This window comes from Pelecanus crispus, chromosome 9, assembly GCF_030463565.1.
Source record: "Pelecanus crispus isolate bPelCri1 chromosome 9, bPelCri1.pri, whole genome shotgun sequence".
NCBI lineage: Eukaryota > Metazoa > Chordata > Aves > Pelecaniformes > Pelecanidae > Pelecanus > Pelecanus crispus.
Window position 1 is genome coordinate 38,044,855 of NC_134651.1, and position 22,802 is coordinate 38,067,656.

Consider the following 22,802-nt stretch of genomic DNA (forward strand, 5'->3'; position numbering starts at 1 on the left):
CCACAAGGCAGCAGGGAGTGATGCTGCATGCTCAGCATCTCCCTGGGATTGAGAGATGCTCAGACAAGGGTGGAGACCGGGGCACCTTTGGATCTCTCCCGTACTGCAGCGGGTTTTGGATGAGGTGCTGCGCTTGGGCACTGCAGCGAGGAAGGCTCAGCCGTGGGAATGTCACCGCAGCATCTTCCAAGCCTGTCCAAGCACTGTACACCCGGTGCAGAGGGCAGCAGTGCAGCCCCTCGTCCTTTCTCCCTAATTTAAGACCCCCCTCCTTGGTTCCCCGAGAGCATCCCCATGAATTAAACACTGCCTTCGCTGCGGAGTGCCAAGTGCTGCCTGCATAATTTCAAAGTTTTATTACTTGCCTTGAAGGCACTTATTGATTGGGGTCCTCTCGAGCTGATGGTGCTTTTACTATGGCCTGGGCTGGCCGAGCAAGGCTGAAACCTCAGCCTGGCCAGCTTAGCTAAGCTGTGGCTTAAAACCTCTGTGGCACAGGCGCCGGGACACCTCTGCTCCCGGGAGCGGGGTCTCCATGTGCACATCCGCACCGGAGCTGTTTGCACTTTGAGATGCTTTTTGGCTTCTCAGTCTCAGCCCAAGAGCTGGTACCCTCCAGGCCACGACACATCGCATGTGGGGTTTAACACAGAGAAGGATTTTCCTGGGAGGGTTTGTGGTGCCTTTAGGAATCTGAGTGAGGGCAGTTTGGGGGGGGTTCTGCTCTGCTGAGACTCCAGCCACCGCTCACCTTTGCCCTGGGCCATGGGGATGCTGGTGGGATTTGGGGTTTATGTGCAACACCCGCTGTTGGGTGCAAGCAACAGCTTCCCAGTGAGGCATGCATGCCGTGTTTGCACACACGTGCATGAACACACACATGTGTGCTCCAGCAAGGAACCGAGGGGCCTGCCTGCCGGCTTCACCCTGCAGGTCTCCATGGTGGGCGGGCTGTCGTCTGCCCCTTGGCTTGGCTTTGGAGAGGAGCTGGGAGCAGCCAGCATCGCCTTCGCTTTCAGGCTCTCCCTGCCACTGCTGGAGGCTGTGGGGCTTCGAGGGCTACCATGCCGCCACTGACGGCCACTGACCCGCCTTTGTGCTGGGAGGTGGGTGCACCCCGCTAGCCCAAGCACCCCCGCACCTCCTGATGCCAGCACTGGGCTTCTCCTCCCCATGCCCCCGCCAGCACTGGGTGCTATGGGCAAGTGGGGGCTTTGCCCACTCCACCCCTCACACAGTGCTGGGTCTGGTGGCCAGGACCCCCCCTTCCAGTGGCTGTTTGGCCCTGGAGAAGACACAGCGGTTTGGTGGTGAGTGGGGCCGAGCCGTGGCTCTGTGGCTGCAGAATCGGCCACTTCCACCCTCTCCCAATTCTTGTGCCCTTGGGGGCCCCCCTGCTTTCACTCCCAGTTCCCCCGGTTTCTGGGGGACCCAGTTCATGGCTGAGCCAGGGTTTTGGGGAGCAAAAGGGGGGTGATGGGAACCCCCACGGCTCCTTTAAGAAACCCACAACCGGCTCCAGAAACAAGCTCAAGGTCACAGCAGGAACCTGCGGACTTGGCAGCGGTGAGCGAGGGAGGAGGGATGGAGGGAGGGAGGAAAGCAGCCCGAGATCAAAATGAAATCACAGCCAGGGAGAGGGGACGGCTGGCGGCGCAGCGGAGGGGAGCGGGAAGGTGGGGTGCAGCGGAGCGGGGCATGCAGGGGGGGTCCCACCCATGGGTGCCCCCCAGGGATTGCTGCAGCCCCAATCCCAGCATGGACCCTCGAGGCTTCGCCATGTCCCCCAGCGCAGAGCCCTGTGCCCTCCTCGGTGCCATCCAATTCCCACCCTGGGAATGCTGGAGTCACGTCCCTCCCACGGGACTTCCCAGGCTCTGCAGGAGGTTTTCCAGCTCTGACAGGAGCAGAGCAGGAGGGAGCTGCCAGCTGGGAGGATCGGACCCTGCAGCGGCTCATGGCACAGCCCACTCCCAAACTCTTACCTTATTTTCCTTTTAAAGCTGGTTTTCTTTTTAAAGCAGCAGCTCCTGGAGTCCTGTGATCACTGCTGAGTCTCTGCCTTCATTTCAGGCCACAGGGACCTTTACAGCTATCCTTGCCGGAGAGCACAGAGGGGAAGAATAAGTCTTTAAATGCTCAAACCCCAGGAAGTTAATTAAAAAAAAAAAAAAAGCCCTCAACATTTTGGTTTTTGAATCTTTGGCATTGAAACAAATCTCACAATTCTGGGTGCACCGACTTGCCCTCTGGGCAGGTAAAGGTGGGTAAAGCGAAGGCGCCAGAGATGAAGATAAACCCTCTTGGAGCCAGGATGGTCCCAGCCAGGTTAGCCCATCCCCTCCTGCCCGGGGGCCTGATCCTGCCCCATAGCCTGCAGCACGTTTACCTGTGCGGGGAGCCGCTGGCTTAACACATCTGGGGGCTTTTGAGGGACAAGCAGGAGCAAAGCATGGGCAGACCCGACCCTGGAGGGTGGCTGCGGCCAAGCTGGGGCTGAGCTGTGGCTCCAAAGCATCTCATTCTGGGGGTTGGTTGGGCCATGCCCGATTTTAATTTTCATCAGCAGAATTAATCTATGGAGTTATTTTCCCTTCCTCCCCTTCCTCTCCTCCCTGCTTTAATACAGAGAATTTGATCATTTCTCCCAGAAGCTCTGCACCATTAACATTCACTCCCAATGTGCAAGAGCCGCGCTGCATCACCAAGCACCACCAGTGCTGCCAGCTCCGGTACCCGACCCGGCTCGGAGGGGACCTGGGCACCAGCTTCTCCCTCCCACAGCCCGGGCTGGGAGAGCCCCTCTGCCCTCCGACTCCATGCCGGGCTGCCCCGGCACAGCAAAGGAGGGTGAGGTCCTGGCCGCCAGCTTTGCTCCGCTGGAGCTTGGGCATTCCAAGAAAACGAAAGCCGAGGGGGTCTGGGAAGAGCACCCAAGCCAAGAGCATGGCCAAGTCTTGCAAGACTTGGTGTTTTAAGTCATGCAGATTGGTAACCTGGGTTTTTTCCGGAGTCATGTAAATTTGCAGGCTTTTTGTTTACATTAATAATAATTTTTTAAAAAATTATTATTATTATCATATTATGAATGTTATAAAATATTGTAGACCAGGCTGCCTTCCCCAGCAATAGCACCAGGGAGCTGCAGTCGGCACAGCCTCGTCCAGCCGGCACCGTGCCGGCCGTGCGCCTTGGCTCTGCGTGCACTTTAGGTCTGCGTGCTATAGATCCACGTGCAATATATGCAACCTATATGGGAATCAGCCTGTGCTGAGACTTTGCTTTCTTTGTTTAGCTGAGGTCTGAAGGGGGCCCAAGAGCTCGGACAATTGGGAAGGGAGGAAACAGGGAGCTTCATGGGTTTAATGCTTGGCTGGAGTGTGGTGGGGAGTGCTGTCACCTGTGCTCAAACCCGACTGAGTTTCACCCCAGGGTTCCCCAAAAGCCTTTTTGACCCCCTTTTCAGACCCTTCTCTCCACTGCAGCTCCCCCAGCAGCAGCACTAACCGATGTGCAGCCACCAGCTTTGCATCCAAAGGGATGCTGATGGGCAGCGGCAGCTCCGCAGAGGGAAAAGGGACTTTTGCAGCAACCTCTACCCTTTGGATTTAATTGAAGGCAGCGGTGGCAGTGCCTGCCTGTGTGCAGGCACAAAAGCCCACCTGCGCCCAACGTGCTTAACCATTGCCTTCCTGGACAGGAGCCCTCCTGGGGTGTCCCGCCTGGGAAATGAAATCGGCTCCGAATGGGAAGCGCAACTGAGCCGGCCCAGCCCAGGAAGAAAAAAAGCAGCAAAAGAAAAACAAGTGCAGAAGCTGGAACGGAAAAGAAAGGTTAAATCCTGCGTGTGCTGCCATCCCTGTCACCCCACAGCTCGTCCCAGGCAGGAGCAGAGGCGAGGGCGAGCCTCACACGGCCGCATGCCCTTAGCAATAGCTGAGACCATCGGTTTGGCCTACCAAGACTGTGCAGAAAGGGGTGAATTTGCTTTAGCAGGATTCCTGTTTCAACACAGCCCTTTTTTTTCCCTCCTTTCTGGCTGTGGAGAAGGGAGCAGCTGGGTGCTGAGCCTGCCACAGCCCAGCCACGCTGCCGGGCGAGGGCAAAGAGGCGTTAGCTGAGACGAGGAGCCGAGCGCTTTATTTTTAGTCTCAGTTTAACAAGTATTAATTAATAAGAGTGTAAATGCTAATGCCGAGATGACACAAACTGCGTTGCCTGAAACGAATGTTTGGGACTTGTCTGTGCCAGGATTTACAGCCGGGTGGGTTCACAGGGGCGAAGTCATTGCTCAAACCGCAAGGATAAGCCAGCTTGCTGCTGCTGAGCCTGGCATCCGCCGTGCTGCAATGGGATGTGCCGGGGGCTCGAGACCGTGCCGGGGGCTCGGGGCTGGGCTTTAGGGCTGGGTCCCTGGCAGTGCCTCGCCATGTGATGCCGGCTCATCCCTCCCTGGAAAAAACTTCCAGGAGGTTTTGCAAAGTGTGGGTCATTTTAGTCTCTCCCCGTCGGGGCTGAGTGGATGTGAGGTCACGCCTTGCAGAAGGATTTATTGGCCCAGTGAAGACTAACTTTGGGGAAAAAAATTTCTTTTTCTCCCCCTGTCAAGGCCCTCTGTCCTGCCCATCCCCTGCCCGTGGCTTCTTGCCCCGAGAGCTCGGCTTGGCTGGAGGGTTGGGAGGAGGCTCGGGACGATGAGGAGGTGAAGAAATACCCCTGGGCAGCGAGCTATAGTGAGTTTTGGCCCATTGACACCAACATGCTGGCTGGGTTTGTTGGCATCACAAAGGTGATGAACTTGAAGCTCTGTCAGTATTTAGGCTGTAGAGTTATTGGGATGTGAAGGTCCAGTGCCTGCGGCGCTTGGCCAGGGCACATGGGGCCGGAGCCCTCCTGCCCGCGGGGTCCGGTGCTGGGGGCACAGGGCAGCGGGTGGGAGAAGGAGGGAGTGGGGCTGTGCCCGAGGGCTTATCCTGGCTGCGAGGCGGTTTGGCAACTCGGAGGTTTCCTGCACTGTGAGATGGGGTGAGGGTGGCTTGGGGTCCCGTGGGACCCAATGGGGAGCCCAGGGACTTGGGGGGGCTGGGGAGGGCGGCTCTGGGGACATGCTTAACCCTCGCGAGCAGGGCTCTTAAATCTTTCCAGAGAGGCAGGTGCTCAGTCAGGCCGGATCCAGGCCAGGTTTTCTTCCTTCTTTCTCCTCTCAAATGCAGGCAGGAGGGAGCTGCTACCTGCCTGGCATGCTGCTGCTCAAAGCTGCCTCCAGCCAAGCCCTGCTCACCGGGGACGGTGGCGATGGATTGCAGGAGGCCGAGCAGCGTGTCCAGTGTGAACTGGGCACACGCCATGCACTGGGAGCCAGGGAAACTGCTGGGTGCACACACTGCATCCCCGCCCGTGCACACTGCAGCCTCCCCAGGGTGCTCGCTGCCTCCCCCAGCCCATGCGCTGGGGCAGAGGTGGGAGCCGGCAGGACTGCGGACACCCCACGGAGAGAACTGGGTCCCCCATCCTTCCCATGCCAGGAGGGCTCCCCCTCACCCGACGCTGCTTGGCTGCCATTTCAGGAAAGCTGGAAAGGGCTGAGTGGGTTTTCTTCGAAGGTCTGGAAGGATACAGTGCTGCGAGGGTGCAGGGAGGTGTCACGCTCGCTGGGGTGTGGTGGGAGCCATGGTGGTTCAAGGGTGGGGAGTGCACGGTAGGATGCTGGGGTGCTGCATCAGGGCCCAGGAAAACCCTTGGTCTGGGGGCTTGGGTGCCTACCGGAGCTATCCCGGTCACTGGAGCTGGGTGCTTGCCTGCTGCCACCCACAGTGGTGGGCAGCTAGGAATTAGAGCAAATTATTCAGCAGCCCCCCCCATTGAAGCCCGCAGGTATCCCTGCACTGGGGTCACCCTGCCTGCACAGCACGGTCCCGGGCAGGCAGCACCACGGAGCGGAGGGGTGAGGATGCTCCGGGCAGGCCCCTCGCCACACTGCAGGGACCCAGCCGGGACATGGGGGGGCCACATGAGAAATCCTTGCCCACGGCCTCGCCAAACCCGCTGCAGCCGGGCCCAAGGTGCCTTCCCGTGGGCTGGGTGCTGCCGCGCTGGGGCCGGCGTGGTTCAGTTCGCCGGGGAGGGATGCGCGGGCGGGATGCGTGGCCGTGGTGCAGGCTCCCTGCTCGCGCTGGGTCCCTGAACAGCACGCTGCCACGCTGCTCTTCAGCGGCTCCGTTCATATCATCGAATTTTAATTTAGTTAGTTGAGTTCTTTAAACAGTGTGAACTTGCTAAGTGCTTTGCATATTTTATACTCATGAGTAACATTTATCAAACAGAAAGTACAATTAATCAAAGAGGGGAGCTTTTGTAACTCAAAGCAGTTTGTATTCTCCCTCTTTCTCCCTGCCGTGCACTTTCCTCTGCAACTCCCTCCTCTTCCTCCCCACTGCCCCACACTGGCTATGGAGCCAGGGCAGCTTCGCTGTGCACTACACACACACGTACATACTCTCTCTCTCCCCACCCCACATTATACCATGTACACCATACATACACATATAAAAATATGTTTTATTTGTGTGTGCATATATATATGCATTTATTCATGTGCATATTTCTGTATATATACCTATATCTATCTAGCTGGTGTGTAAATATATGTGTATATATGTATGGTATATGTGTTATGCTGTATTGTAAATATATGTATGGTATATATGTTATGCTGTATACGTACATATATGTATGTGTATGTATGTATATACATATAGGCATAAATGGTCCATTTACACTATATATATGTGTATATACACACACGTATACACAGTTATACTCACAATATTATACATGCAGTGTACAGAGAGAATTTTTAAATATGTACACACTATATCTATTATCTACTACCTAGTGTATAGCATACAGTTTATAGTATATAGCATATATTACACTGTATGTAATAAATATGTTTTATGTATTTTGGGCTGCTGGGGGGCTTCAGCAGCGTCAGTGGCGATGGTTCAGCCTCCCAGTGAGAGCCATCGGCCGAGGGAGTGAGGTGGGATGGACGGTCCCCGAGCCGCGCTGGGCAGCTGCCTGGCCAGCAGAAACATCCGACCAGCTCCGTTTGGGGACAGTGACCGGCGACAGGGACACAGGAATCCCTGGCAAGCCTCCTAGGCATGAGTGTGGTTGCAGCCTCCCAGCCCGCGTCCCCTCTCCTTGCCGGGTGCTGAGGATGAGGTACGAACCAGGGGTTGCTTTTGGGATGAACAGCAAAGGGACGCTGGCCTCTGTCCCCAGGACATGTGTCTTTATTACAAGGGCAGGATCACCCAAACCACGTCAGGTTTTTTGCTCCAAAGGCCCCGAGGCGATGCAGGGGTGAAGCCTGTGCCGGTACCCAGCGAAGGGCTGGCACCGGTGCTGGAAGCTGAGAGGTGACGGAGCACGGCTGGCGCAAAGGGGCCCACGTCTCTGCCGCCCCTCCGAGCACCGTGGCGGCTCTCGATGAGTGGGGAGAAGCCCTGACCTAATTTATTCCGACTTCCCAAGCCTTGGCCATGGCGCGACAGAGGCAGCTGAAGGAGCCGGGCAAACGTGGGCACAGGTTTGGCCGGGGTCAAGCCCCGCTGCCTCGGCAGAGCACAGGAGGTGGGAGCATCCTGCACGGTTCCAGCAAAGTACCTCAGGGCTCTTTCCAGCGCCTCGGAGGGCTTCGTTGCTCTATTAATTGCCATTAATGGCAGCAAACGGGGCAGCAGGCGCCCGCCCGGACCCGGGTTAAATGCTGACGAGGGAAGGGCTGTGCGGGTGCTGCGGGACCTGCCTTGCAAATCACCTGCAACAACATGTGCCGTCCTGGTCACTTCTTCTCAAAAATGATAGTGCAAAATTAATTAGAATTAATTAATCAGAAAAGGGTAATAAGGGTGATTAAGCACCTGGGGAAAAGAAAAAAATAAAATATTCCTGAAGAGCGATTGCAGCGGTGGTGATTACCTTGAAAGGCGGCGAGTGAACAGGAGCAGGAGAGTGTGCAGGGAAACAAATGGGCTGGAGAAGAGGGTCTGGGGGGTGTTTTCTGTCTCGTCGCACAAGGAATTACCGAGTGACAAGATTGAAACCGGTCAGAGGAAAAGCATTTCCCGGCAGCAGCAACCACGCGGAGGCAGCTGAGCCGAGGAGGGGAGCAGGCGGCTCCGCAGCGCGGTGCTGCCACGTTTTGCAGACTTGGCTTTGCACGAACTGGCCCCAAGGTTGGACCCGTCTGCAGCAGAGTGGGACTCAATAGGGTGTCCTTGGTGGTGGGACCCTTGTCCCCAGCCCTGGCCCTTTGCCGGGCTCCAGAGCGTGGCAAGACAAGGGACGCTCAACCGATTTCTTTTTTTCCCCTCCTCTCTTAATTTTCAGTCACGCTCTGTTGCCTTAATACTACTAATAATATAAAATCAAAGGGAACATTTGCAAGTGAGATTGGCCCCCCGTTCAAGGCAACCGCTGCAGGTTTCATTGAAACCTGAGGGGCCGACGTGGAGCCCCAGCCCCGGGGGACGGGACGGGACCACCGACCCCTCCCTGCCACCACAAAGGGCCTTGGCAGCAGGGAAGGATGGAGGGAGAGGCTGGGGCTTAATGGAAAAGGGCTGCATGAGCCCCAGTGCTGTCTGGTGAGAAAAAGGGGAAAAATGTCTTTTTTGGGAAGCGGGGGGAGCAAACGCTGCAGGCTCCTGTGGGAAATAGGGTGGCATGGGTGGGATGCGGATGCATCATGGCCTGCTTGAAGAGGCAAGTGATGACCAGAGCGATGCAATGGCTGCGGGTGGCTTCAGCAAGAGGAAAACTGGTGGGTTTTGGTCATTGAGGTGCCCGTGCACAGGGGACACTCAGTGACAGCTCACCCCCATGCAGCTCCCCAAACACCACCCCGTCCCGGGAGCAGCCGGGCGCTGTGCTCGGTGTCCCCTCCCCGGTGACAGATAGCCTCGGTTCCTTAAAATCTGGAAAGCAGAATGGGGCAAAAGCAGCGCTTTCTGTGCTTAGAGATGCTCTTGCTGCATCCCCAGCTCTGCAGCCGACTAAACGCGCTCCCAGCCCCTGCCAGCAGCTCCCGCCTCGGGTCACTGCCACCCCGGCATGTTCGGGCCCTTTTGTGGGGACTTGGGGGACCTGGGTGCCCCAAAGCTGTCCCGGGGTGACAGCTGCTTGCCCAAAGGTGGGGATGTCCCTTTGCTTTCCACATAGGCACCATGGAAGGGTAGCAAAGGGCTCTGGCACCGAGGCCGCATCCTGCTTGTGCCATGGATTTTTGGATGGCTGTGGGGTGAGCAGCTCTGTTTTGGGGACAGCAAGTCCTTGCTGGGGCCGTTAGGACATTTTGGGGTGTAAGTGTGTGCTGGTTGGGTGGGAACGGGCCCCACTCCCCCTGTGCCCACGCAGCGTTGCCACCTTTGCCGCTACCTTCTGACCGCTTTGGGTGATTTCAAGCAGATTTTGTTCCTGCAGGTTTTGTGCAATTCCGTGTCCGGGGGAAGGTGAGGGAGGGGCCGATGCCCTGCGGAGGGAAGGACTCACGCCGTATGAGACACCAGGGAATCCACAGCGGCCTCCTTTCCTCAGGGACGCGGCTGCAGCCAAGCCGGTTTTGTCGCTGTCCCCACAGTGATCCCCTCGGGAAAGCCTCGGGCACCGCAGGTCCCCACCCACGGGAGTTGGGGGGGGGGCGGGCAGCCCGTCCGGCTGGGGTGGGGGTACAGGCGGGAGGCGATGGGGGGGATGCTCGCCCTCGACCGCAGCCCCTCACGGGGGAGGGAGGGTCCCTGCCCCCCGGGTTGCACTGCGGAGGGGCCACAGCTGTGATGAGCGCGCCAGGCCTCAGCTGCCCGTGCTGGCCCGGCGGAGCGGAGCCGGGCAGCGCACGGGAGGGTCGGGGCCATCCCCTGCGAGCGGCGGGACCGGTGCCCCCGCCGGGGCGCAGGGCGGGCGCAGGTGGGTGCCGGATGAAAGAGGGGGGGGTGCCGGGGGGGTGGGGGGTGCGCGGCGCGGGGGTGCAGGGCAGGGGGGTGTCAGGGCCGGGGGGGTGGGCGCAGGGGTATGTGCGGGTCCGGGGTCTGTCCGTCCGTCTGTCCGTCCGCCCGCACCCCCCCCCCCCCCCCCCCCCACCGGACGCAGCGAAGTTCCCGCGGCGGCGGCGCAACGGCGGGACAACAGCGCCCCCGCGCGGCCGCGGCGGGACACGGCGGGAGCGGGACGGGACCGGGACGGGACCAGGACAACGGCGGGAGCGGGACGGGGCAGCAGCGGGGGCGGGCGGGCAGCCCGGCCCTGACACCCTCTCGGTTGCCAAAACGCGAGTGCTCCGTGTCCTGGTCACCCCGACCCCGCCGCGCTCACCGGCAGCCCCGGGCGCTGCCATGCCGGTGCCACCGCCGAGGGGCTCCTGCGCCCCCCTGCCCCCCGGGCAGCCGCACGGTACCGGGGGAGGGCCGCGGCAGGGGCCTGGGGCGCGGCCCCCGGGCGAGGGGGGGCGGCACGAAGCCCCGCTGGAGCCCGCGGGCAGCCCCGCGGCCGCCCGTGGCACGGTGCGGGCACCGGTCGGGGGGCGCCGGGCCCCGCGGCGGGGCGGGACGGGGCCGCCCAGCCCTCAGCGCTGCCCCGGAGCCCGCCCCGCCCCGCCCCACAGCGGAGCCCCCTCCCGGGGCGCCCCCCCGCGGACAGCCGGTAGGAGCGCGGGGAAGGGCCCGCCCACCAGGTGACCTCACCTAACGTCACCGCGAGCGCCGCCGTCTGGTTGGTGCCCGCCGCCGCCCGTCACGGCGGGGGCGGGGAGGGGGGGGGGGGGGGGGGGACAGCGCGCGGCCGCCGCCTGAGGTAACCGGGGGGAGCCGGGGGTCGCGGCCGCCCGGCCCGAGGGAGCGAGCGGGACCGGGCACCCCCCGCCCCCGGGCCGCTCCGCCGCCCCGTGCCCGCAGGGGCCGGGCTGGGGGGCCGGGAGGGGCCGGGGGAGCTGCCGGGGCCGGGGTCGGCCTTCCCCGGCGGGCAGGGCTGCAGCCCGGCGGCCTGCGGGGCTCCCCGGGGGGGGAGGGGCGGGGGGCCGCGCCGCAGCCCTGGAGCGCGGGGGGTCCTCAGCCCCAAGCTGGGGGTACCGGGGAAATGGCTGGTTTAGGCCTTGAACCAGGAATCGCCCCCTCGCACCCCCACGGGCAGGACCTGTGCAACCCCCCCAGCCCCCGGGGATGGGACCCCAGTGCCCCCCGTGGCGGTGCACACCCCCCCGCCCGTCCTGGGGACCCCCCCGCCCGCGCACCCCCCTTTCCCTGCCGCCCCCCAGCCTAGGAGTTGGGGAATGGGCCCCACGCTGAGGTGACCCTCCCTCACACACCCGGAAAGCGGGGGGGGGGGGGGGGCGGTGTGACCTCCCCACGGCTGCCGAGGTCTGTGGGGGGAGAACCTGCCCTCACCTGCCCACATGTCAGCCGGGGAGCTGCCACGTTTTGGGAGCCCTCGGGCAGCAGGACGGGGAGATGCCAGCACCAGGGTCCACGCTGGTGGCTAGAGCTGTCTTGCTGGGTCATCCCGCTGGGTGCTCTCGACCTGTGCTGGTGGCCCATGACACCCTGAAAAACGTCACCAGGGAGTCGCCAAGTCGAACCCAAGGCCAAGGAAGGGGTGACACTGCTGGGAGGGCGAACCGGGGTCCCAACCCATGAGATCAGACCGCAGCGCTGCCTAAAGCCGGGCCAAAACCCTCCACGCACCTGCTGCCCTCGTGGCTCAGCCTCCTGCCACCTCTGAGCTATGGGGCAGGACCCCACCACCCCGGGAGGGTGCCTGTGGGGTCGGGGTGGCTCTTACCTCCGGCTTGCTGGGGCTGCCGTCGGCCTCGCTCACACTTGCAGGACTAAAGGGGTGATTTAGGACTAAAATCCTGTCTTTTCTCCCCCTAGATCACAGCGCAGACCGGCTCCTGGCACCACCTAGCCAAACTGGATTTCAACCGGTGATCTGTAAGGTGAGATGCTGCGTCCCCCTGCTCTGTCCCCAGGCCGTTCAAGACCACGCAGGGCCACCGAAACTGCCTGAGCAGGGGGCCATAGAAAAGGTTTTGTGTCTAATGGGATATTTGCCAGCAAATTCAAGCCAGGAACACTATATATTTCTTTATTTGTAAAGGTGTTTGAAGTTCTTGAATTTACCCTTTGGCCACTTTAAATCTAGTTTCTAATCCCCAGCGCAGTTAATCAAATCTGCAGTGGTTTGAATTATGAGATGTCTGGGGGGGATTTATAGCTTGTATTGCTGATTATACCTTGACTTTATTATATTGCAAATATCTAACTTATGGTCACAGCTGAGATTTACAGTTCTCAGGTAGGCGCTCAGGATAACTTTTAGCAACTCCAGATGTAATTGGAGGTGACTGATGGGGCTGTCGCCACAGATAAACATGTAATCTGTAAAATGTTAATGCTCTTAAGACAGGGAGAGAGGAGGCAGAATAGGTGAAAAGGGTGAGTCAGCCTTAAAAATAAATTTTAAAAAAAAAAAAAAAAATATAATTGGGTGTATTGCTGAGCAAGGCTCTGGGATACCTGGTCTAGCTGAGGCATCCCTGCCTGGGAAGAGGTTTTGGGCTTGTTGGTCTCCTGAAAATACCAGGATTTAGATCTTTGCTTCTTTTTGCTCTCGCCAGAAGGTTTTTCAGCTTTGAAAAAGCCCTGGGAAGGGGGAAGGGGTGATAAATAGAAATTGGGGTACTCACAGAGCTGACGCCTGCCTCCCCACTTTGGGGGGCCTTTGTGCCTGTGGCTCCTTTGGACCTGACCAGTGGTTTCTCCCCTGTCTCGGAGGAGCAGCAAGTCCCGTGTGGGCACGTGCCTCTCGGCCAGCATGACGAGCGAGGTGGTGGAGAACGAGTTTGAGTTTTACTCCAAGGCGGAGAAGTACTGGAAGGACGTGCCCGCCACGGTGGACGGCATGCTGGGGGGCTACGGCCACATCTCCAGCATCGACATCAACAGCTCCAGAAAGTTCCTGCAGAGGTTTCTGCGGGTAGGTGGCACAGTCTGTCATGCTCCCAAAGCCCCATCCTTCTCCCAGCACGGAGCTGGGCTCTTCCCTCCGAGTTGCTCTGTGGGATCCTCCGTTGCGTGCATGCTGGGAGAGCTTTGCCCTGCAGTGGGTCCCCTATACCCCATCCCACATGGTTGCCCCATTTCTCCTCTGTGGGTACCTCGCAGGGGAATTTAGCCCCTCATGGTTGTTGTTCCAGGATGGCCCCAACCGGACGGGGACAACCCGTGCTCTGGACTGCGGGGCGGGCATCGGCCGGATCACCAAGCGGCTGCTGCTGCCCCTCTTCAAGACGGTGGACATGGTGGACGTGACGGAGGACTTCCTCACCAAGGCCAAGAGCTACCTGGGAGAGGAGGGCAGGCGGGTGTGCAACTACTTCTGCTGCGGCCTCCAGGACTTCAGCCCCGAGCCAAACTCCTACGATGTCATCTGGATCCAGTGGGTCATCGGTGAGGGTTGCTCGGCTCACGGGGGGTCTTACCAGCCTGTCTTCTGTCCAGCTTCCCCCAGGGGCAGGTGCCCCAGGCACTGGGGAGAGCTTTGGGCAAGAGAGCTTGAGGTCTGCGTTAAGGATGAGCATCACAGTATGGGTGGGAGGCTGGGTTGGGGACCTGCCCTCCTTGGGCGCTGCAAGGGCATTGCACCATGGGGTCTTTTCCCCCAAGCCCTCGGAGGCCAGGGCAGAGGTGTGAGTTGGATGGAGCCCGTGGGGGACAAATTGGACACCCCGCAGCTAAAGCTTTCACCTGCAAATGGCTCAAGTATTTGGCTGCCTGGATGAGGAGGGATCCCAACTGCAGTCTCCCGGTCTCCTCCCCTCGTATCACGTGCTGCCTAGGGTCCTGCCGCAGTCACCCCGTGACTAACACCCGCTCTCCCCCTCCAGGACACCTCACCGACAATCACCTCTCTGACTTCCTGAAGCGGTGCCGTGCCGGCCTGCGGCCCAATGGCATTGTGGTCATCAAGGACAACATGGCTCAGGAGGGTGTGATCATGGACGATGTGGACAGCAGCGTCTGCCGGGACCTGGACGTGGTCCGTAAGATCATCCGCCGAGCTGGGCTGCACCTCCTGGCCGAGGAGCGCCAGGAGAACTTCCCCGATGAGATCTACCACGTCTACACCTTTGCCATGAGATGAGGGCAGCCGGCAGTGGGAGAAGGTCTCTCCGGGGCCAGCTCGGAGCACGGGCCAGCACGGTGGTTCCTGCCGGGGCCGGGAGGGGTGAGGACCGTGCCTTCGCTGCGGGGTGGCAGACAGCGGCGAGGGTGTCGTGACTCCCTCTCTCCGGGGCTGGTGACGAGGACGGGGCTTTGTCTTCCAAGTTGCTGCTGTTTGTGAAAAGAGGTGTTTGCCAAATACATTTTCCTGCTGTTGCACTTCTGCACATGGGGCTTTGTCAGACGCAGCGTTGGCTTGATGCCACCTTCTGGGGCTCTGTACGGGAGCAAGAGGGTCTCCCCTGCAAGAAGCATGTTCTGTGGGCACCAGCAGGTTGCTGACCGCAGTCAAGCAGGGCTCCTGTTAGTGAACAGGAGCTCAGAGCACCTCTGTGAGGGTCTGGGCTCCTTTCCTTGCTTGGGTTTGACCCTTTCCCGCTCCTGAACTTGCTGCTGCTCACAGCAACAAGCTGGGTAAGGCAAATGGGAGAAATCTCTGCCATTTCCCTGCAGTGGGTTGGGGAGGCAACACCAGGTGCTGGGGCTTTGTGGGGGCCTCTCCTTTAAACCCATGAGCAGGTCTCCCACATGTGCAGCAAAAAGGGAGGGGGATCTAATTTGGGTCCCGCACGTCCTCCTCTAGGAATAGGGGAAACCCAGACAAAGCCCTGCAACCCTGGGAGAGCTGGTGCGCTCTGGGTGTTAACGGGGAACCTGCTCTGAGCTGCCTCCGGACCCCCCCAGCCCATTACTGCAGGCTCACGGTGACGCCCAGCACCTCCCGCTCGAACGCTGCGGCACCGCAGCTGCCCACCCAACACCCCACACCGTCACCCGGCTTCGAACACTCCCACCTCCTCCTTGGTCATAGCCACTTCATTTTGCCCAAATCTGGTCATGTGCTTGTGCCAAACTAATGCACCGCACCGCAGCCAACCCTGGCAGGACAGCTTGCCAGGTGTGTGAGAAGACCCCCAGTTGCAGCCTGTCCCTGCAGCCAGGCTCACACATGATCCCCCCCAACCCTGCAGAGCTGCCTCTTCTGCCCCGTCTCTCCTGCAGAAGAAGCAAGCCCCTTGTCGTTATTACAAAAGGCCTCCTTTAATTGCTTGTTTCCCATTCCAGACACCAGGGGAGTATTTGATCACATTATTATTATTATTTTTTTTTTTTACACATCAGTTCTTCAAGATGCACAGCTCCAGTTCCACAGGGTGGGAGAAGGTAAAACACAGATGCTGCCAGGAGAGCAACTGTAGGCAGGGAGACAACCCTTCTGCAGCCAAACTGCTCCTGGATCCCAGATCCACCTGCTATAGATTGTACCTGCTCAGAATAGATTTTTCCTCTTTTCCTCCTCTTCATCTGTCCCCCATGACAAGCAAAAAAAAAAAAAAAAACAACAAAAATGTGGGGGGCTCAGCTCTGCAGCCAGTCTTTGGCCTATCACAAGGAAGCAGATGCCTGGAAGGGGGAGCCAGACAGCTGCAGCAAGGCTGGGAGATGGGATCTCCATGTGCAGCCCCAGAGTTTGCAGCTTCCAGTAGCAGGTCAGAAAGAAAACCCCCAAATCCTGCTGCAATTTCTTGTTCCTAGGACGGAGGCACTGGAGCCCAAGGTCCTGGGAGCAGTCAGCAAGGGAAAGAGCCAAGGAACACAGAGGGAGGCACAAGGCACTCAGCAGTTAGCCGCCCATTCCTTCTCTTTGCGCAGGGAACACACCACAAAGCCAGGAAACATCCATTTGTCTGTTTGTTTTGGAGCCCATCTCCGAGATGTCCTTGGTGGATGGTCCTCTGTGCCAGCAGGATAGGATGCTCCCAGCAGAAACTCAGAGGGTGCTGAGCAGCTGGCCACCGCTGCCAGCCCCCCTTCCCCTCGCCCCCATCACGCTCCTGGTTTCAGAAGTCTGCGTGAGCGAGGAAGGCACCCACATCCATGTGGAGATGCTGGACCTGCCTCCACCATGGCTGCTCCCACCAGCAGGACCAAAGGCAGGAAACCAGGACAGAGATGGCAGGGCTCTCCTGGCACAGGGAACACCTCCCAGCACCCCGAGGCATCTCACGACTCCGCCGCTCGCCTAAGGCACTGCTTCACCCACCCTGGACCCGGCAAGGCTGCAAAGAGAGGGGACAGGCTGCCTGTCCAGTCACACCACCCCAACTGGTCCTGCCCACCAGGCTTTTTCCTCAAAATCCACCCAAACCAGCCTTCTGCCCCAGTATCCGGCTACCCGATGCCCAGAAGCTCTGCTCACCCCCAAGGAGCCACAGGGCTCTGCCCACCTCCCCGTGATGTGCCCCACAGCAACGAGGCCTCCACAGACACGTATGCAGCATCATGCTCAAAAAAGCACCCCCCCACCAAAAAACCCAGCAGAGACAGACACCGTGGGCGGCACCAGCCAAGCCGTGGGCGCATGGACAGCACGTGGACAGTCCACCTTTTGCAGAGAAAACTGGCCCAGAGCAGAGATTTAGTGGCTGTAGGCACACCACAGCCATGGAGCAGGGGAGACGGAGAGGCATTAATTAGTCAGGCTCAGAGGTCCTCCTGCTCGGCAGCAGCGTGGTCAATGAGGAGGTACCACTTCAGCCTGTCTGGAAGAGGTAGAGCCTTGATTTTGACATCTACTGGCCATGGTTTAAGGCGCTGCCGGATAAACACCCTGCAGAGATGTTTCAATGCCTGTGGGGAGCGTTCCAGCTGCTTCAGAGAGCAGAAGAGAGTCCTGATCTTCTCCCCGTGGTACCTACAGCTGCTGGTGTTGACCTCAAAGTTGCTGGGCAGCTGGATGGCTTGTGAACTGGCCATCATGAGTTCCAGCAGAGTCTGAGCCTTCTGGATGAGGTCTGTAGAGAAGCTGTCATCTTCAGAGACACTGAGGTGCGAGCAGAGGCACTCGAAGATGATGTGGAAGCCTGACCAGCACGAGGGACCGTGGAGGGAGCAGTTGTAGGCAGCACCCGACTCCAGCAAGAAACGCAGCAGCGGGAAGTGGCGTTTGAAGCTTTTGAAGCAGAGGTGGGTGAGGGACTCGGGGGCCGGGCACTCGCTGGGGTTGGCACCGTGGGCCAGCAGCAGCTGTGTGACACGAAAGCAGAAGCGATTGATCACCTGTGCCTCCTCAGCGCTGCTGCACACCATCTCTCCCAGCAGGAAGATGACGTAGGTGAAGACAGTGTCACCGTCTTTGGTGGTGGCTCTGACATCCGCACCTGGAGGAAGGGACAGAGAACGTAACTGGCATTGCAGACAGCAAGGCCAGGGCAGCACAAACTCTGGCACTGCTAGGCTTTACTCTTGCTCAAGTGGGAACATAAAGGAGTTGAGAGGGCTGTGCCCGGTGCTGTACAAAGAATCAGCCAGCGCTAGGCCTGGAGGGACTGTGCATGGAGAAGGGAGAAGGTTGCCCTCACCTCCTTCCAACAGGAGACGGATGCTCTCTGTGTTGTGGATCTGGACACCGTCGCTGCTGGCCAGGGCGTGCAACAGCGCTGTCTTTCCTGCAATGGAGCAATCGGTCGGTCAGATGAAAATGGGGTGTCACCCCAAAAGGCAGGGAGGAAAACAATCCACCCCACCAACCAGACAGCCAAACATGAGGAGAGACAGCCCTTCCCCTTCTGGCAGGCTCCCGCTGTCCCCATGATGGTGCACAGCTGTGGGGACAGGGTCACAGGCCACACATGCAGGGTTGGTGGTGGCCCCAAAGGGCACACGTGCCATGGCAGAGCGGGGTTTAGAGTGCGCGGGCAGCACAGGCCTACGTAGACACGGCCCCATCCCACCGCATGGACCGCACAGAACTGTTTTCAGCCATGTTCCGCACCTGACCTAGCCAACGTACAAGGAGAAAGCACAGAGCACCAGGGAGGTTCTGCGGCCTGCACCCAATTTCCAAACCAGTCAGTTTACAACCTGAGAGCACTTGCAGCAGCAAGACGGAAGGACCCGGACCCTGTGCCCTGCTCTAGCCCACCCATGAGGGCTGACTGCTGGGAGCACCCAGGCTAGGGGAGCCAGATGGGGCACACGAACCGTTTTTGTCAGCTGCATTGACATCGGCCCCCAGCTGAAGCAGCCGCTGGAGGCACGGCAACCGCTCGGGCTCCTCGCTGGCCAGATCGAGGGGACTGCTCTCATGGATCTGCACAGAGCAAGAGCAAAAAAAAACCACTAGCAAGTATTAAAGACTATTTGTGAGCGCTTCTGGAGAGTCACTGCTGGGGCTTCATGATGGCCAACGTAAGAGCATATTTCAACCCATCCCCAAAAATCAAAGTGAACCTTCCCTGGTGTGTCCACAGGGAGAGGTCTGTCTACCCCAGCCTCCTCCCACCCATCACTCCACCGCAGAGGCAGGTTTGCTCAGCCAAAGGCAACCTGAACACAGCATCAGAACGCTATAGAGGTCACCAAGGGGAAGCGGCATGCAGCAAAGCCCAGGAGGGCTACCCCCACACGCCAGCCTCTTGCAGCCAAGTCTCGAGGGGACTCAGCTTGGCTGTGCCCAGGCAGCTACGCCCATACCCGGTCTCTGCGGTTGATGTCAGCCCCGTGGCGCACCAGGAGCTCCACCATATCCGGCTGGTTGCGGAGCACTGCGATGTGCAGGGGGGTGTAGTAGGTGACTGGATCTGAGGACAAAAATCACAGAGTCAGAGAGAGCTAAGGGCTTCCCCAGAAGGGCCCTGACAACTGCCAAAGTGGAAGGGGGCAGCTGGGGAGGGTCCTGAGAACACAGCGGTGCCTGTGAAAACAGGGCTGTCACAGACACACCAGGTCGTGCTTTTGCAATGGTTCCGTCTCAGGCAAAACTCCTCAGAGGTTCAAACTGGCCCCCAAGCCCCTGGCCATCCCCCAGTCCATCCCTGTGGCTGGGTCTGGACAAGGGCTGGCACAAAGCACATCCATGCTACTCCAGCAGAGTGGGTGGCTGAGCTGGCAGCATCCCCTCTTTCTGCCCCAGCTATCACCGCCTCCCACGGCGGCTTCTCACCAGCCGGTTCCTCCCAGCCAGCCCGAAGGAACAGACCCAGACCCAGCCCCCTCCTCACCAGCCTCACCTTCAAAGCTGAGGTCAGCTCCGAACTCCAGCAGGATTTCTGCAGCGGGGACGAGCCCCAGCTCGGTGACCTTCAGCAGGGCATAGCTCACACCTTCCTGATAAAACGGGGAGTGGGTCTCCCTTTCCAAGACTCGTCTCACAGCCGAGAGCTGGCTCCTATCACTGCCCAGACAGGCAGGGCTTAAAACACACAAAAGCAACAGGTTACTCAGCTGAATGGCACACACCTCACGGGTGTGCAACGGTCAAAGCAGCACCACGGAAAAAGAAAAATCCCTGGTATCCCCTCTTGTCTTGTAACCACGGGGTCTCTGACCTGTTGGCTGTGGGGTTAACGCAGCAGCATCAGGGTCACAGCTGAACCCCAGGTTAGGTTTTATTGCCATGGGTCAGGCAGAAAGGGCTGTTCCTGGGGAGCACATGTAGTCCCTGTGTTTGCTCTGCTCCACCCCCTTGTTCCCAAAGAACAGCAGCGAGAGGAGGGTCCATGGGATGAGCTGCTCACAGGGACCAGGGTTTGTTCCCAGCCAGTGCTGTGTCTGACCTCAGCTGCATCTCTGAGCTCCAGCTATCACCCCCTAAACCACCAAGTGGGTGTTTAGCCCCATCTAAGTTACCTCTCAAGGGCACTCTGCCTTTCCGCGTCCTGTATCGCCAGCAGCCCCAAGATCTCGTCTACCAGGGGCTGATACTCGAAGATGATCCTGCGGAAGCCGTGCAGGAAGGGCATCGTGCTCTGCTATGTGCACAGACTGTCCAGGGGCCTCCAGCATGGCAGTGGTGTCTTCTCCCACACGGGTCTTTGGCGGGCACTGCCTGGTTTCCAAAGGACTCTTCCCTCCTTTTAAAACAAACGAGCCTTTCTAGCAGTTTTGCATTTCGAAAAAACCACAGCCTTCCTCCTTCCTTACGTGTTTCTAAAAGGCAATGAAGACCAGGGCAGGGATCTCCACCCACATGCCAGAGAGGTGTATTGAAATTATCTCCTGCACACAGAGCCGCAAATTGTAGTTATCTGGGTGCAGGAAGAAAACATGCCAGGCGGGGCCCAGGTGCAGGACAAACTGCACTTGCAGAGGCTCTGCCACAAGCCCCCACACACTGGGGGTGCCAGGGGGAGGGCGGCCAGAGCGGGAAGGGGCTCTGAGTGCTCTGGAGTGCCTGCAACCAGCAATCCCCTGCCTGCTTTTGTGGGGAGAGCAGAGCTGGAGCAGCCCCCGCAAGGCCGGGGGCCCATAACCCCATGACCCACAGGAACCAGCCCAGGGGCCACCAACCCCTGCTGTGACCCACAGGAACCAGCCCAGGGGCCACCAACCCCCAGCGCACAGGGCGGCAACCCTGGGGGTGGGACCCGACAGGCCGCTAAACCTCAATGCGCCCCACGGTTGTCGGGCAAGCGCAGAGGCCCAAAAACCCCCCAGCACCCCGGAGGGGACCAACGCCAGGGGCCCCTAACCCCGCCGTACCCCCCGGGGCGAGTCACCGGAGCCCTGGGGCGAGCCCGGGAGCGCCCGCAGGGCCTCCAAGCTCCACAGTGTGGGAGCTAACAAGCCCAGCAACCCCCCGCCCCCCCGGGGGTCGCCCCGGGGCTGAGCCCCCCCCCAACTCGCCGCCCCTCACCTCCGCCGGCCCCGCCGCCGGAAGCGGAAGCCAGCGGCTGTGACGGGTGGGCGGGGCCTCAGGGTGGGCGGAGCCTCGCTGGGGGCGGGGCCTCTCCGGGGCGGGGTTGCTGTGTGGCCGGCAGGGGGCAGCACGCGGCCGGCAGCGGCGCGCCGGGAGCGCGCGGGGGCGGGGCCGGTGGTGGCGGGCGGCGGGCGCGCGGGCACGCGCCGGGGCGCGCCGGGGCACCCCGGGCACCCCCCGGTGCCCCCCCGTGTCCCCCCCCCCGGACTCCCCTCCCCGGTGCACGCCTCCGGTGCTGCCCCCCCCGGTGCACCCCCCTCCGGTGCCCCCCCCGCGGTGCACGCCCATCCGCGCACACGAGGTGCACGCTCCGCCCCCCGTGTGCGCACAGCGGGCGCAGGTGTGCACGGGGCGTTTGCACACCCGCGGAAGCGCACCCGTACGTGCGCACCCAGAGCCCCACGGGCACCCCGAGCTCCCCCCCCCCCGCCCCCCCGTGCACCCTCCCGTGCACAGACGCAACCGAGAGGCGCCAGCACAGCCCCCTCCAAACCCCCCAGATGTGCACAGCTGCTCGCACGCGCGCGGTGCGCACCCACGAACGCAGGGGCACGCACCCAAGCGCGGAAGCAGCGCACAGGCAAGGTGTGCCACGCACACCCACGCACACAGCTGCACCCCCCCCCCCCCCCTCCGGCGCCTGTGGTGGCTCCGGCTCCAGCTCTGCCACCCGTGGGAGCCTGTGTGCGGGTGGGTGTGGGCGTGCGTGATGTGGGCGTGCGTGATGTGGGCGTGCAAGCCCACGCACCAGCCCGGTTCCCCAGCCGGCACCCTCCCCTCCCCGGAGCACCCACCACCGGGGCTACCCACACCCACCCAGGACGGGCTGGGGGTGCTGGGGAGGTGGCACCCCAGGGCGCGGGGGGCGTGGGGGCTGCTGCCCGCAGCACACTGGGACCCTCTCCTGCCGAAATCGCTGCTGGGGGAAGCGTTAGCCCAGGATTTATTGGTATTATTATCATCATCATTATTTTTATTATTATTCTGGTGGAATTTCCAGACGCAGGGAGCTCCGGAGAGCCGGCAATAACTGAAGCCGCCTTGGGTTTCCTATTTACGTATTTATTTTATTCTGGTGGAGCGCTTCCAGATTTCAGCAGGCAGCCGTGGCCCGGGGGCAGAGGGGGCGAGGAGGCCGCGTCGGTTGGGCATTTTTCTGACATGCCGTCACACTCCCCCCTGTTTCCCACCCTTCCCTTCCCCACACAAAGTGGGGTGCCAGGGTGGAGGACCCCACCGCCTGCAGCCCCCTGGCCCCGAGCCCACCTTCGTGGCAGGGCGGGGGGTCCCAAGCCCTTTGCAGAGCGGCTGCTGGCCCTGGTGCCACGGGGAATTGGTGCCATGCGGTGGCACCTCGATGGAGCTGGTGTGGACCCACCCCTTGCAGCCCAGCAGCCCCTGGGGATGGGGTTTGGGGGGCATCAGCCCCGTGCCATCCTGAGTGGGGGTGGAAATAACCCTATCCAAGCACCCTGGATGGGGACCGGAGGGGAAAAGCAGCAGGAAGAGTAATGGGGAGCGAGAATTTCTCCCTCCACATGGAGGATGCTTTATGCCCGTATGAGATGGCTTCAAACCAGCGCAGCCTGGCCGGAGGGACCCCACGTTGGGTGGGCCTGGGGCAGCCAAGACCCTCGCTCCGGTCCTGAGTGCCTCCTTGCTGCTGCCAGCGGCTGGGTAAACCCCGGACCCTCCTAGTCTGGGTAAATCCCAACCCCTCCACGGTCCGGTAAAACCCTGGATGCTCCGCAGTCGGGGCGGCAGCACCAGGCACGGTCGCTGTGCCCGGCTGCGTGACACTGGTGACCATGCAGGGTCCA

At 60.5% G+C, this 22,802-nt stretch overlaps 2 protein-coding genes across 2 annotated transcripts; one reads left to right on the forward strand and one right to left on the reverse strand.

Annotated features, from left to right (window-relative positions):
• The first annotated feature begins 10,835 nt into the window (after positions 1 to 10,835).
• Positions 10,836 to 14,504, forward strand: NTMT1 (N-terminal Xaa-Pro-Lys N-methyltransferase 1). The gene is made up of 5 exons (XM_075716572.1): positions 10,836 to 10,854; positions 11,931 to 11,995; positions 12,840 to 13,035; positions 13,256 to 13,508; positions 13,946 to 14,504. The coding sequence occupies exons 3-5, from the start codon at positions 12,874 to 12,876 to the stop codon at positions 14,200 to 14,202; spliced, it is 672 nt and encodes a 223-aa protein (XP_075572687.1). The 5' UTR covers positions 10,836 to 10,854; positions 11,931 to 11,995; positions 12,840 to 12,873; the 3' UTR covers positions 14,203 to 14,504.
• A 1,114-nt stretch (positions 14,505 to 15,618) lies between these two features.
• Positions 15,619 to 20,955, reverse strand: ASB6 (ankyrin repeat and SOCS box containing 6). The gene is made up of 7 exons (XM_075716453.1): positions 20,920 to 20,955; positions 19,914 to 20,137; positions 19,295 to 19,476; positions 18,759 to 18,865; positions 18,267 to 18,375; positions 17,645 to 17,731; positions 15,619 to 17,443 (listed from the first exon to the last, which is right to left on the reverse strand). Exons 2-7 carry the CDS (start codon positions 20,024 to 20,026, stop codon positions 16,767 to 16,769), a joined length of 1,275 nt encoding a protein of 424 aa, XP_075572568.1. The 5' UTR covers positions 20,027 to 20,137; positions 20,920 to 20,955; the 3' UTR covers positions 15,619 to 16,766.
• Between the last annotated feature and the right edge of the window lie 1,847 nt (positions 20,956 to 22,802).